We start from the raw sequence: 17,098 nt of genomic DNA on the forward strand, positions 1-17,098 counted from the left end.
CGAGATTGCGTAGCTCCATAAAGAAAAGAGAAAAAAAATGAAAACACTGTCGAGGATACTATGAGTATAATCTGTTTAAACGAATATTAGAGTTTTACGAGCACTTATCATGCGTTTCACCACAAAAGTCGGAAAATGGAAGGGTAATTACGAAAGTTAACTTTGCCGACTGAAAGTCGAGGATTGCTTCTGGTTAACTACTAATTTATTTGCCGGAATCCGCTCCCGTTTCTCTCTTCCTATTTTCTCTTTTAAGAAATTAGACGCATGTTACTAGACGCGAGTCCGATTTAACTGTTACAAAAGTAGCACGATGTGGATCAGCGTTATCTTCTTGTAAAATTAGAGCACATAATCAGTAGTTGGACCATGCCAGAAATGTGATTTATATTTACTCATAGAAATCCAAATTTATCATAATGTGTATGCGTAATCATTACGAAATCACTGAATATCACAAACACATGGCGACTTATCTCTTATTTCTGACAATCTCACGCGAAACCTGCTCTAACACATGTACATAATTAGATACTATAAAATTAAAGGAAACAGGTTTACAATAATTAGCTGTTTAGACCAATCGATACTGAAATTTTTTAAGTCTTGCAAGAAATGAACAAAAACAATAATTAAATACGTAATTATTGTATATCAAAGATGTTATTTGCAAAATGCGACGTCATGCATTACGTTGCACGTGAAAACGAACGTATGAGCGCGAAAATCCGATGCATAGCTAATATTACAACGCGCATCAAATTGCATTTTGTCGTCGGTTAGATTTAATTGTCTCTTTAATTGAATTTTCTGGTGAGAGAGTGTAGGCTCTTTAATTACGGAATATAATTCAGCTGCGCATTTAACGCAGCCACTTCGAATATCACCAACTGTAAACACGCATTTACGAACGAGACAATAAGTCGCCGCCTACCATATGAACACTCTTCATCGCAATTACGGGGGATGTTTATACTTGTACGATCTACATTCTGTGCTGCTGATAAACGGTGTGAAATAAAAATTGCAAAAGAACGCATTTAAAGAAACCGCGAGAAACGTATTTAAAGTAACTTTTTTAAAAAACTGCACAAAAATTATGTAATTATAAATTAAAACTTTATATAATTATAAATTAAATTGCACCGAGCACTTTTTCTATTTGCTTTATAAAATATATTATCAAATAATAATGATAAAATAAAAGAATTCTACAAAAAACGAATTATTTGCTTATCATGTTACTTATATAAGCATAGATATACATATATATATAGCACAAAATGGTTTGTGCTATAGCAGCAATATGTCGCCATTGTCTATCCGTCATTTAACCGTTACAATGTTTATATAATTTAAAAATTTCTTAAGAAAGTACTATATATATAAAACTAATATTTGTCTATCTTCTCTCTCATCTTTTATATCACATTAAATAAAATAAAATTACAGACTTATTATTCTAATTAGTGCTAAACGAGTTGATACGCTAATCATTACGATTGATTAATCTGCTGTTTATATCATGAAAATTATTATATAACAAAAAAGCCTCCCATATGTAAAAGTGCTTTCCTATCGTCCCGCTTACAAATACACCACACTGACTTAATACCCGCATAAAATAACGAAAGAAACGATGGTGACGTATGTTATCAGCCTATCAGCTCACTAAAATTATCGCACATGCTAGGTGAGGTGTCGTTTGTCAGTGGTTCTCAATTTATTAGGTCTTAGCAGTGAAGAATTGTTTGGACTTTGAAAAGATCAAAGTTTCATGGACACAAAAATTTTGAAAGCATAGAAGTTTACAACTTCAAAGAAATAGAAGACTTGGTCATCAAATATCTGAAAGTTTGAAAGTTGTAAGATTCAACAAACGTTCGAAGCTTTAGAGTTCCAAGTTTCAGGGACTAATAAAAATTTCATAAGTTAAAGAATTAAAAGTCTAAAACATTAGACAGCAAAAGATTTCAAAATTCATCATTGTATCAATTTAATCTGTCTAATCTATCAATTTAATGTGTCTAAATTTCAAAAAATCAATGCAGAAGCGCAAAACGAAATTAACGTGCGAAAATCCGTGGAAATCATGGTTATATACAATTTTTATACAATTTTGGTGACACAAGACCGCGTCGCGCCCGTAAAAATGTTGTCGTAAATACAAGATGTCTCCTGCAGTAATAAATTCGTCCGCAGAAAATGAAAATACTACTGTCGTACGTAGGTATCGGCTCGGTTTACTATGTTATAAACGTAGGATCGTCCCAAGAGAAGAATCGTGACTTGAGCGCATGTGGACATGTTCTATATATCCGTTCTCTCTCTAAAATATATATACATATGTACGTGCATAGTCCACTTGGGATCGCGACATTTGATTCTTTTACTGGCACTTTTGCATTATAAAGACGATAACATTGCCATTAAAAAACAACGACTAAGGCAGATTTTATTTAAGGAACTTTGTGAAATCACTACTTTATAATTCTAATGTCTCTTCATTTGATTAACATCTAATAGTTTTCATTAATACTGGTACAGTGCAATAATTCTGAAGGATTTTCTAAAAGTAGTCAAGTGAAAAACATATAATTATGATATGTCAATTGAAAGATCAGAACTAGAAACGATTAAAAGGTATACTACAGATATGAAAGGTATACATTTATAATACGATCAGAAAATCGCACATCAGCACTTTTACGTACGAATTATTGCTGACAGCTGACGGCCAAAAACTAGCAAAATGTATTCAAACTCGCCGGACAGGTGCAAGATGATCCATACTCCGAATACCATTCTGAGCACAAAGTGACAAACCATTGATATTAGTCGGCTTGTCGGCAAACACATTTCGAAATCGCCATCGACATGCAAAATAAATTCCGCCGGCAGGTAAATTTTGCACTGTTTCGAACTCTATTCATAGCAAGTGTCTATTGGCCGGCGTAGCGACACAGAGAAAGAGAGGTATGTCAGTTGTGACAATTATTCATCGCGGGCTTGCAATCCATGCGCGCAACGGAATCGCTGCGGTCCGACTGCGTATCCGCGACGGATATATTCGGCGGTGCCTGGTATATATGCCAAGAGAGATATAATATTACTTTAAATTATACGAGCGAGACATTATTTTAGATTAAACCGCACCCACTTGCCACACTCAGACCGACATACATAATTCTCAAGCGGCACGACCATTTTGCTTGAATACTGTTTTCATGCGACTCATTTTTGAATAAAAAATATTATAATTTTTACATTTAGAGTCAAAATTGTTCGTATATCTATAATGAAACCTTGCGTATTTATGAGCTGCAATTACACATAACTATAGAAAATGCTAACGTCACGAGGGATTGCAACAAAGAATAGTGTTAATTCATGGTGCGTCTCGCTATTGCATAAAGGATTTTTCTTTATATTGCACGCATGAGTGTTGCGTTCAAGTGGAACCACTCATGTGTACTTAGTATTCACATGTACCAAACTACCGGTATTAATGAAAAGCGAACGCTTGCTTAAACGCGCGACATTGTCACTCGTTTAAAAAATGCACTTCCAAACGCGTTTCCGAACGGCAAAATGCACACGTCCATTCGCATAATATCGAATTACACGCGTGTTTACAGAAACGATTCAGCTAATAGCGCGGAATCATCAATAATTGATGAATAAATATTCTAACTCACTTTGCAATTTGACCCGCGTTGCAAAACTAACGACGCGCGTTTTGTGTGCGCGCGTAAGTTGAAATAAATATAAAAGATTAATATATATGCGCATAATAGTTTTCGAAATTTAACCGATAGGTATGCATAATTATTAACATAATTTTTGTACATAATTATTTTGACATATTACAAAACTTTATATTTTCTTTATAAAATTATAAAAAAATTACAGCGATAAAATGATTAGGTTTTACGTAGACTATGAATAAATAATTTTAGCGCCATAAAATGTCATTAAGATTTACGAGTTACTATTATGTAAATATCTTGCTTTCATGATATTTTGACGTTTATTACTTTGCCTGTTTCTTAAATAAGTTGTATGGTTATTGCGACTTCAGTTTATGACTTTCTGTTAAAAGCTTATATGTTTACTCGTATTGATTTTCTCCTCCTGATAAAAAAATTTCATATTTTTATGAAATAATTCATAAATAAATTTTTAAAAAATTTCAAAATTAATCAATAATTTTGTACGGTCTCCTTCATTTTATTCCTCAAACTCCAACTTTAATGAAATGTAAAGTTTCGTTTACATTTCCAACTTCCTGTACAAAAAATAAAATAAATAATTTTTTGCACGAAATAGATTATTGATATGACAATCGCAGATATAAATTTTATTATTGTTAAGAATTATTTCTAATAAAACGTTCCGATGGTCACTTCACAAAGCGACGAATAAATATTACGACCAATAACCGTATGCTTTACTTTGCTCGTGAAAGAAACACGAATGTCACTCCATTCTATGCCGTCGTGCACGCATCTGACAGGTGCGAAACGCGGTCCATGCTTTCCACGCGTTTGATATTATTTCGAATAACGTCGTTGCACGAGAACAAGAACGAGAACGAAAGAAGAGAGAGAGAGAGCGAGAGAGAGAGTAAAAAAAAAACTAGGAGAAACAGAGACAAACACACGGAGAGAGAGGTTGAACGCTCGTGGCGTTTACGGTTTGCTGCTCCCGTCTCGTTCCTCTTCGCTGGCTAACCGTTATACAACATCCGCTCTGCCATAATGCTCTCCCGCTAGAGTCCCAGGTCCCATTGTTCATCGTTATACAATCATTCCCCGCGAGCAGTACGAAATTCAATACGTCCGCTGCGTGCGCGCTACAATATTGCAAACTGAGAACCGACGGTCGAACGATCAACAACGACGAGAGAGGACCTCTCCGGTCATTCTACGATGAGAGAACAACTCAATTTATCGATACCGCATGGAGAAATTACGCATACGAACGTTGCCGCTCATTAATGCTGCCCGCGGTCGCTCCTGTTGCCGACAGCGGAGCTCAGTGGTGCTCAACACATACATAATGGAACATTTTTACGTATAAGAGATATTAATATAAATTATTTCAATGAAATATATATATATATATATATATTAGTTAAATAATATTAATTCATTTTAACAATATAATTTTCTCTATAATTGTTTGATATCTAAATGAATATTTATATATTGTTTTAAACAGAACACGCACGAATACATCGCAAAGATAAAATTATAACAAATTTTATCAACAATTTAAAATATATTGCTATCTTTTTTATTACTAGTAGAAATTATTTATTGATTAAATTATAATTTAAATATTTTAAAATATATATATATATTCAGTCAACGGTACACTTTTCATTACATTTTGATAATAAATAAGATAAATGGATTAGATTTATAGATCACTTCTCTATCACGCATAAGAATTAGAATGAGACTCGCTGTAGGAAACAACGTTTCGCATGACTGTACGAAGTTACTTGTGTTTCGTGTTTATGCTCACGCAAGATGACTCTCAGTTTCCCCTCACGTAACGCGATCTAATAGTTGTACAGTCATTCGATAATGAAAAACCTTGTATTATTTACGACACAGTGCGTGCATTAACGCCATCAACAAGCGCTACCAAACAGTCGTCATTACAATCCGTTTGTTTGTTTGCGTATCATGAATCCAACGTGTTAGCGCGACCAGTCACATAAATTAAATTCAACCACCCACTTGCGGAGAACTCGAACAATCACGAACTCGAAATTTTGACCACCATTCCCTCCGCAACCCTCTCATGCCCGATCGGTCCCGTTCCATAATGAAGTGGTTACACGTCTGTCTGACTAATAAATCGTTAGTCAATGTTGCCCCATTTTGTATACGATTGGGATTTACGGTTAGCTTGGCTATACAGGCAATTAGATGATTGAATACGAGGCAGTGCATTCTAACTCGCTTTCGAGCAACATTGGTATGTCGAAATGTAATTTTGCGATAATAGCGAGACCATCAATATTGAGTAAAGCCTATCAATATTCACGGTATCACTATCACAGTAGTTAAATAAAATTCACATTTCGTAATTCATATATTAAATAAAATGCACATTTTGTAGGCAAAACATTTTTTGCCCTTAATACGTGAAAAATTATTTCAAGTCCGATACTAAAAGCCAAAATAACTAACACAAAATAATCAACGTTACTCTCTTTTTAACTTGGTAACTTAGAAATAGTAGATTTTCTTTCCTTTTAAAGTGATATGCATTTTACGAATTTTAATAAGGAAAAATGTTTAATAAGGGCAGATAATAAGCAAAGATTCCTGCAATTCGAATGAAAGACGTACGAATGCAAAAGTTAACAGGAATGCACCTGAGTCCGCATTTCGACGACGATCGTCGGGCACGCGCAGATTTCCTCGACGATCGAGTATCGATCCCGCATCGTCTCCTCGGGCAACCGCGATAGCAAATTCGGCCGAGAAAGTCTTTCTCCGCCGCGTCGCCGTCGGTGAGTAAGGAGGTCAGAACGAATCGACACGGGACAATGGAAATCTCTCGACGTTGACATTGCGACAACGAGATCACTTGCAAAAAGAAAAACGAGCTGTCCAGCTCGTTCCGCTCGTACATTAATTATCAATACGTGCATCTGGGCGAATTCATGAAAGCGTTCCGTAATTCACTTGGCGAAAGTTGACGAAAATACATTTTCAACTAAATTGTAACAACTCGAAACAACTTGGAGTCTCATTGTGTTCGCTCACTACATCGTTATGAAATTATGCATCGCATAATTGCATGACAATACGCTTCTTATAAAGATTTAAAATCACGCTAATTTCAATTTGAAATAGTTTAAAATCGTGGGAAAATATTGCGAAAACTTTCATGAAACTTCTTCATTTCTGTATTTTACAAATAAGCGTCTGCATTTTCTTATTGTTTCTTTTTAATTATACGTATTTTAATTTTACGTAATAAGAACATGGTTCATTAAATATGTAAAAAATTAAAATTGCAAATTATGCGATATATTTACGACAAAAATGCTCAACGAGCATCTCTAAACAATACAATGAAAAAAACTAAATTTTAATAAATATTTTAATAACTTTAAGTAAATATTTATTAAACATATATTTATTTGATACAAAAACCATCAATTTGATTTAACTATTATTTTTTATTGAATAAATATTAATTTACTGCAAATAAATGTTTATTTAGTATTATTCAACGAAATATATATTGAGATTTAATGCACTTTTTTTTTCAGTATCCATTTTCATGTTTTCCTTCATATCATGTTCTGCAAAATCATCGTTATTACTAGGTGTTACTATAATTAGTAACGATCAATATATTAAGCTAATACATACTAACATACACTGCTTAATTAAGTCGTTCAATTAGTAGATTGTTTACGTACAGAGAAACTGCTCGCAGATACTAATTTCTCTAGGCTAATTACTCGCTCAAACAGAATTCAAGAAAGATCAGATCAAGATATTCACCGACTGAGAGGAGAAGTAAACAGGGCGTGTGTTCTCACGGCGAATTTTCTACGGAAACGGCAGCTCATTTCGGACGCACGTCGTTGCAAGTGCAACTCCACGCGAGAATTGTAACCTCTTTACAATGTAAAAGTGTAATAATGCCGGTTTACGTAATCACAACGATTGCAGTGCACAACCGCGAGTTTTCTTGCGAAACGAGTGGTGTGCTCTTCTAACGAGGAAAAGAAAAAGGCTAGCGAGAGAGTGGATTGTTGCACTCGAACAAACTCTATTCCCAAATATCTAGCATCACCGTAACTTACAGCAATCATTTCAAAACCGCTAGAGCAACCATCTCTCGAACTTACGTTGGTTTAATATTCATATGAATATATATTCACGTTTCAGAGAGTTCTGAGAAAAACTATCTTTAAATTAAAACACACATTCCCGAAATTAAATAAAATGCTCATAAAAAGGGCGAAGGTATAAACGGATATTCAACTTTACCTTTAAATATTACTCATTTCATGATCTATTTATATTGAAAAAGATACTCCGTATTATTGTATTAACATATTATTAACTCTACATAACATTATTAACGTATTATTAATTGTACATTATGCCCTTTGTATTAACTATACGTATTGTGATCATTATGTACGATTATATTCCAATAAAACAAACATGATACAACAAACGTCAAACATGATAAATGGATACATGTAAAACAATAGAGAAGACTTTTCAATAATAAAATCAGTATTTTTAACTTATAGATCATCTTTTTCATATTTAGTGACTATTATTTCAAATTCAAGTTCTAATCTAGATTTTATATAAATTTTACTATTTTAAAATTCATCTATTATTATCGTAGCGAGCATATTCTATATTCATCATGTACCCCACTGCCACATTTATTATATTCGAATTCATCCTATATTTTGCTTAAATTTGTCTGGAGCAGATAGTTAAACGAGAGAAGATCATTCAAAGCGAGATTAAACTTTCAGTCACGTTTATCGATTCACTCGCACCTTCATCGACGATTTCGTGAAAACCGAGACTTCTGTCGCTTAGCGACCGACGATCGTCAATCTCGCCAACCCCCGTATCGGATTCGTGGTAAATCGATTTAGCAAGGTTCCTTTACCATCGACACGTTCCAGCAAACAAATCCCATCGCCAGGAAGACGAAAGCGGTCAAGGAAAGAAGATTATTCTCCGACGTGCGATGACTTCCTCTCGATTCCCTTCCTCATAACTGCCAAACATCCAACTTCCGGTATTCTCTAAAGAAGTTTAAACATTGCCGATGACCACTGAAGCGAACAAACTTTTTACTTTTATTTCCCTCAACCGCGATGATCGATCGTTTAAGTTGCGCGCGCGGTAACAGCTGCTCGTAACGGTCCGAAGATTTCAGAATTTCCCGCTCGCAAGTGTTAAACACGGTGAACCGTCTGTGACCACTAGCGCTTTTTTTAAGACGCGAGATAAATAATATAAAAAATATTTTTACGTGTCACGCGTACTCCACTTCCTACAATAAAATAAATTCTACAACGAAGCAGCAGTAGCCAGAAATCGCGAAAATTAACCTGTGCTCTACGAGTTACGGTATTACATTTATAAATAAACTTTTTCGAGTACCAGAATATGTGAAAATAAAGATTCATGTACTTCATTTTAATATTAAGAATATTTTATTAATAATAATAATTAATATTAATAATATTATAGATATTAAATATTAAATGAAAAACGACTAGATATAAAATGATTAGATTTAAAGAAATATTAATAGCAGTTTTTAATTTTATTAAAAGTTCTTGTTTTAGAAAATATCATCATTTTTGCATAAATGATGTGCACATTTTATAAATCATATGCATATTTTTTAACTCAATCATTAAAATTTCAGTATATAGAAATATTCAGAATTATCTCTACGTAACTTTTTTTAAGATTATAATTATTAAATCATATCTTCGAATTTTATAATCTTAGATTTTATATAATTTGTTGCATATTTTAACTTGGCTCTCTTAATATTCTTAACGCGCGAGATTTTACTATAGCTAAAATTAAACGTAAAGAAATATTTTAATGAAAACATATAACGAATCATTTACATCTCGAAAATTTTATGCGTTTTGAAAAAATGAGAAAAATTGTTTAAAACATTAATAAACAGGTCGGAAGACACACGGAAAATCTCGCCGTGAGAAGCGAGAGTCTCTTAACCACGTATTTTCTTTTTGCAGTGCATCCACTTTCTGTATCAGTTTTCTCCCACGACAGTCGACTGAGAGATCGAGTTCTACTTTCTAACTACAGCGGCTACCGGCTTCCTAGTGTGAGCAACGTGATTCGATCGTGAAATTATCAAGAGTCGATAAACGAATCAGCTGCGCGTGGCATCGTGTTCAAAGTTTCCTCGTGACTTTTACAAATACAACGTGATACATAAAAATCGGAAGAATCATGCAGATTACTTCGACTCAGCATAATTAATGTGTTATCAGAAATTAATTATTCAAATTATATAATTATATTCCTCCTTTAAATTCAGTACCATAAAAACACATCAGAGATAAAATTAAATCTCTTCAAATCTCAAAATTAAAAGAGTACAAAATATACATTACCTAGAATATTATATGATCCAAATAAATCGATATAAAATATCCATTTTATAAGTTTATGGAGGCAAAATCATTCGTGCAGTGAAAGTGTTCTTTAATTAATTATATTAGTATATGTAAACTATATAATAACTAAAGCAATGATAAGCAGCAAAAAATAAGAATAATTTTCCTATAAACTTTCAACTCTCATACACATCACGCTTATCACGCTTTTCCTCCCATTCCACCTGTACACTACAATTCCAACGATTTCTCCGTATAACCACGTGCATTTATTCCGCTTTCGTTCCCAACCGAGATTTCGGTCCATCCAAATGCATTAGCGTACAGCTTTGGGGATTCGAAGCCCAATTCCCCGTTTGCTTTCCACGCGGAACAGACGGAAAGAAGGACGGAAACGAGAGCGAAAGAAATAGCGAGAGGCGGCCTAGCCAGCCAGTACTCTTTATGCATGCACCTGCACACATCGATGAAAGTTAACGCATAATGCGGACTCCACCATCCGCCTCTAACAGGGTAATGCCGTTGTATATATGTATATACCCAAGCGCGATCGTTCGTTTGCTTAACGAATTTGAAATATCTTTGTGAATTTTTTTACGCGCCGCTGCTCTTTTGCAGCGTCTCGTTGGCGGGGTGGCGTTTATGCGTGAGTCTTGATAATTATGGTATGCACTGAGTTATAGTTACACACGTATACCGCAAAATTTCAGTGAAATCGAAATCTATTGATTAATATAATGAGGACATGCGCGGTAAACATATATGTAGATATTGCACCTATATTATATTTGTAACATACATTGTATAACTGAATTTTTATGGACTCTATCCTTTCAAAAATTTATTGAGACTGTGTTTAGATTGTTGAAATACTAAACGATCAATTAATATTAATATATGAAGAAAAATATTTTTTTAGAAACCTCCTTATTATACCTTACGATAAAAATTATTATATTACGTAAAATGAATACAACTTTATCGAATTAAAAACAATAAAAATAAAATTGATTTTATTAGCTATTTTTATTTGGAAAACTAGTAACATATATTTTCATTAACTTGCAAAATTGTAATGTTCTAAATAATGTTATTACTATCAAAACTAATTAAAGTGATTGTTATGCCATACGTACTCAAGCTACAATTCTGTTTGGAAGTTAATATCGCGTTATTGTAGACGTCAGCTCTCGTAGGACATCGACGCTCATATTAAAAGCCATAACCTGTTCGTGAATTTAATTTTCTCGATTAACGAGGAAAAGCATGAAAGCATTTCCTCGTTATAATCGCGAACTCGTCGCACAGCGAACGCGTCGTCATCCAAATGAAAGACCGACTGGAATGTGAAATTTTCCGCGACAAAACAATGGTTCGAATAAATATTCGCTTATCATTTTTCCGTCTATCTGAATTCCGTCGTTTTGAAATAAACCCGAAAATCAATGGCATGATTTTAACAATTTCGAAAAGATTACAATATAATAATAACTTTTTCATAATTTGTTAATTTCACAATAAATTTTCAATTTGTAAGATATACAATTACATTTACGAATAAATTTAAATTAATTAAAAAAAATTTCGGATTTATTGTATATATGTATATATATAAACGATCTTTCTCTAATAAAAAAAATCATGAAATAGAAGCGATCAAAAATATTTTCCAAAAATCAAGATGTAGAAATATTTAATGATGCAAATTAAAAATTTGTGGGAAATGATAAATGTTCTCTATAATATTTTTGTGAACAATAAGAGGAAAAATTAGTTTTAAATTAAGTCAAAGAATTAAACAAGTAAAAGACAGCTCTAGACTTCTATATATATTTTATGTAATTATAAAAAAAATAATTTCTCCTTCCATAAATAGAATAATAAAAGCTCTCGCATCAAAAGCTTGTTATAAGTAAACTTTAGAACAAATAAGACGCTATGTGTATAAATAACTACAACATAAATAGTGTTAAAATGGACTTAAATGAAGTAATAAAATTAATGAGTAGAAAGGTTAACAAGTGGAAACTTATTTCACACACAACACGGTTAATTTACAAATTTCTCGAGCTACATAAATTTATAACTTTTCCAGGCTTTTCCTCTTGAAAGAAATAGCATTTTTGCCAAAACTTCACAGTGCAAAATGCGATTGCCTATGAGCATCTGCTCCATCGTAAACATTGTGAATCGATTGACCCTTCGAAGTAAAAAACGGACGGCAGGTTCGCTGGTTACGCTTCATTGGGGTCGCCACCCGGTACGTTCTGCGACCTAAGTCAAATCATTTACCCGTATATATATGCTGCCCACGTATATACGACATACGCGTGTATACGCACGTACACACATACATCTTTGGCACCCACGTTACAGTCATGAGGCGTAATCCACCTCCCGCATGATGTGACATAGCGCGAAGCGTGCTGGCGGGCCCTCCTCGGTGGCCCTCTCGCACAGTCGCGGAAAAATCAATAGTGAACGTAGTGTGGTGCGGCGTGGCGGCGTTCCTCTTTCAGGTGGCCGCCTGCCTGTGCCTGTGCCTGTACGAGGAAGGAAGCCAGCCTGGCAGACGAGAGGGCAGGCGGGCGTGCAGGCGAACGAGCGAGCGAGCGAGCAAGCAACCGTCCGATCGAGCGCACCGGTGAAAACGAGTCACCTGCGAGGCATACACTCCGTCGTGGCAAGCACGCGATCGAATTCCCGCCTTCCACACCACCAGACGCGTATGTGCATGTGCGTGTGTATGTACTTATATTTATATGTGTATATATATATTTATGCACGTATATACGATGCTGTGCAACGACAGCTTTGCGCGGCATTATCATTTATCGAAGTAGCACCAGGACTGTATTCCTATGAAATAATAAGAGCTTACCAAAATTGTAACTCCTAAAATTCATTTTTCAATCAAAACTGCAGAGTTTTTATCCAATTAAATAGTTTCAGTTAAATTGGATCGATAATTCATTAGATAAACTATTTGATAAATTATTAGAAGTAATATTTAATTTAATAATATACATATATATAATAAAATGATTTTCAAAATTTAATTTGCTTTTCGGAAAATTATTTTTAACTTGATGAATTTATGTATTAATGAACGAAAATCTTTCAATGCGTTTGTATTTCTTTAAATTATAATTTATTAATATTGTTAACTGTTTCGCTATACTTTATCTATTTATTAAAATTTATTTTATAGATTTAATTGTTAGATATATAGATACGCAAACCAACAAAATAACGATCAAAAACGAGCTTAAAAGTTGTTAGATTACAATAGAACTATATATTCTTATAAATTAACTTTTATTTAATTTATAAGAATTGAGTGATATTGTATCTCAAATATATAGTTTTATTGTAATCTAACAACTTTTATGCTCGTTTTTGGTCGTTATCTTGTTGGTTTGTTTTGTCAAATAGCCGAGCGTTTTATATTATTGTATATAGATACGTGTTGGCAAAGATACATAATCAATGTTACAAAATATTTTGACATGTCACTTTAGTGCAATAATTTGTTATGTATGTGTATGTAAAAAATCTTGCTGGATGTAAAAAATTTCAAATTTACTTTGAAAGCATCCGGTAGCGTATGCTATGAAACATTAAAAGACCAAACATTTCAACGAACACAACGCGTAAAAATTTAATGTATCACATCTACGCTTCTTCGCGAAACTCCGCTATTTCTACATTTATATTTTTTCTTGAGAAGTTTTACAACATTCTTGAATATTCTTGACGTATGCCATTGCAGTCAAATGCGCAATACATACAATGATACGAGCACAGAAACTTTGTTGAAGCGGTTTGAAAATTACAGTTGTGTATGTAAAAACAAAGTTTTCGCGACTCGCATTGTAACTAACATAATACTTCCCCAGAATTTTCGATTTGAAATCCATACGACATCGTAAATTAAAGATATGATTTGTTTCCACTTTATGAACAGTTGTGTCGTACAACTGTTTCAACTTCGAACAGTTGCGTCATACCAGCTGCCCGCTCTACAAAGAATACGTTAGCAATCGCGAAAAATTGCGCAAGATTATATAGTTACGGTTGATCACGAAGAACAAAGGATCCTGATGAATGCGCGTTATACACTGCGCGAGCATAATGGATAGTACAATTACATATAATTGCTAACCTCGCGTGTCTCTGTTTCGTAATCGATTTTGCATTTTGCCTCTCGATACACAATCGTACACATTAATTTCAATTAATTCCTAAATATCTCTAATAATTACTCATTTGAGAATATCGTTAGCTCCGCTGTAATAACATAATAAATCATTACTGAGAATACTATAATGCAAATAGAGAAGTGCCATTTCTAATAATTTTCTATGCGTCAATGATCATTATTTCTCTATCGCTTGAGCGAAAACTCGACTAATCAATTCATAAATACGTCATGGAATATGTATGATTAAAACCGTATTATCTCAAGAAGAATATTTTAACGTGTATCCGTATTCGTTTTCGTAAATTACTGTCTTAATAATTAATAATTGTAATTATTTATAAACGGAATTCATTTCTAGTCTCTGTTTAATTATTACATTTGCTATGCCTAGCGTTGGACCATTTCGAGCATGCATGATGTATCGAGCTTGCATCGAGTGCATCATTAATGAGCGGCATTCTACACGCGGCGAAGGTACGCGCGTGTCAGCAGCCTGCGCGAGTACTCTACTACGCGCTTGCGCGCGCTATGACGCGCGAGGGTTGGAACTTGGAACGAGTAAGGGAGACAAACGTGTATATACAAACGCGAGCAAGGGGGATGGCGAACCAACCAATATGGCGATAATATAGAAGTGCGAGGGAGAAAGGACGGAAGAAGGAGAAAGGGTAACGAGGGGAGAGACTAGTATAACCTCTCGATGGAAGAAAAGAAAAGGAGGCGATATCCGATATCCAAGTATTCCCCTTAATGAAACGAACGAAAAGAAAGGGGTAGGTTTTGAAAGAAGAAAAATATATCGATAGTCTCGTGAAAAACTGGCATGAAGGCACAGTTCAGAGTTACGGTGAAGGACGGGGAGGGAAAGAGAGACAGAGAAGGAGTGCGTCAGAAGGGGTGGATTCCACCCCTTCGGCCATCGTACACGGTACGAACCGGCGCTGCGCCGCGCCGCCGTCGCGGCGTCGCGGCGCCTCAAACAGCAAATCTCGTATTATACGGAACACCTACCTCGTCTTCGCCGGTGGCCACCGTGTTAACGGAGTCCATGCTCTGCGATAGCGGTGCGTCCATGATGCAGGCGAGTTTGCCGGACGGTCCGGGGTTGCCGGGGGCTGCGGTACGAGCGGGTGGCGGCGATGAATCCACCGTGTCCCGTCTCGGTCGTTTTAAAGCGGGCGGCGTTATGGTTGTACCGGCGAAGACGACGGGCGCCTCCAGGACGTATCACTAGAAAATAACCTTCCCTTCGCAAGAAACACGGGGGCCGCGGCCGCCTCCTCCTCCTCCTCCTCCTCCTCCTCCTCCTCTTCCTCCCCTTCTTCTTTCTCCTCCACGCCTCCTCTCCTTCCCTGATCTGGTCCTTCTCTCGCCCCTTCAACCGGTTTCTTTTCTTCTTCCTCTCTTCCTTCTGTTTTCTCTTCCTGGATTTTTCTACTTTTTTTTTCTCTTCTTATTCGCGTTTTCTCGCAACCCCGACCAGACTCACTTCTTCTTCCGTTTCCTGCTGCGGCTCTTCGCCAGCGCCACCACCGACCACCCTACGACGATGTCGCCGTCGTTGCACCTGTCACACGTTGCTGCTGCGAGAGGGTCGTGGCAGCGTAACGACGAGAAGTAGAGAGCGAGAGCGAGAGCGAGAGCGAGAGCGAGAGCGAGAGCGAGCGAGAGAGAGAGAGAGAGGGAGGGAGAGAGAGGGAGAGAACGAACGCGCCGTATGTATGAACGTGTACGAAGCGTGAAACACAGACGTGTATAGTCTGTTGCGCGTTTATGCGCTTGCGAACGGCATGTGTGTACGTGTACGCCTGGCCTGCAGGTGTTGTTCCCACGCGTCTATTTTAGAGCAATCGATACACCAGCAGCAGCGTGCCCGCCGTACGTGGAGGTGGAGCAGGGCAGCCAGCGGTGAACGCGATCGGCAACGATTGTTCGGCGATGTATTTCCTGTAAGCAGGAATGGTGTTCATCTATCGGTGAAGAGTGACCCATGCACCGGGTGAAACGAGTCTGATGACGTCTCGGCTGATGAACTCCAGCGCTGCTGCGTCTCGCGGCTGCACTCTATGACAACGAAGAGGACGACGGCGACGGCGACGATGACGGCGAAGACGAGGATGCGCGAGGCGTACTGATGGTACGAGTACGGCTTGCTACGTACCGGATGGTTGACACGCAGCAATTCTCCGAAATACCAGCGACGCTCGTAGGTACCAGCGGCAATCGGATAAAGTTTGCAGGCGATCGGTTCGTACTTGACGTTTTCGGGCTCCTCTCTCCCTCTCTCCCTCGTGATAATTTTCTGTCTCTCGGTCACTTTATCGGTGCGCCCCGTATGATGCGCGCGTACAATCGCGGGTCGTGGCGTGTTTTATGCGCGAGCGCGAACGACGTGATGCGGCGGCGGCGGCAACGGCGATTTTCTTCGACGAGCGCGAGACCTCCTGGTTGGACGATGAAAACGTTAATTAAAGGGGTTGGGACGGTGTCGTGAAATGAAATACGCGCAACGAAGTCGGAAAACGAGAATCAACACACCACCGATCAAGTTTCAAGGCAAGTAAAGAGTGATGGTAATAATAATAAGAATTTTGTTACGTGAGCGCTGCGACACGACTGGTACGCAGGTTGCCGACAGACTGACGGAGCGTGAACCAGCGCGATGACGGTGAGACGGGCGCGCGGGGGTCGCGGGGTCGCCGCGCCGTGCCGCG

General features: G+C 36.7%; 1 protein-coding gene across 4 annotated transcripts in view; it reads right to left on the reverse strand.

Annotated features, from left to right (window-relative positions):
• LOC108766700 (protein couch potato) overlaps positions 1 to 17,012 on the reverse strand; it is an 83,655-nt gene extending 66,643 nt beyond the window's left edge. For 3 of the 4 annotated variants that reach the window (XM_018516148.1, XM_018516145.1, XM_018516149.1), the window contains exon 1: positions 15,396 to 17,012. In XM_018516148.1, the coding sequence (XP_018371650.1) occupies positions 15,396 to 15,458 (63 nt within the window). In that variant the 5' untranslated portion in view covers positions 15,459 to 17,012. The remainder of the gene's footprint in view (positions 1 to 15,395) is intronic. The other variant, XM_018516147.1, reaches the window with a different exon arrangement.
• Between the last annotated feature and the right edge of the window lie 86 nt (positions 17,013 to 17,098).

Source organism: Trachymyrmex cornetzi, unplaced genomic scaffold (genome assembly GCF_001594075.2).
Source record: "Trachymyrmex cornetzi isolate Tcor2-1 unplaced genomic scaffold, Tcor1.1 scaffold61, whole genome shotgun sequence".
Classification (NCBI taxonomy): Eukaryota; Metazoa; Arthropoda; class Insecta; order Hymenoptera; family Formicidae; genus Trachymyrmex; species Trachymyrmex cornetzi.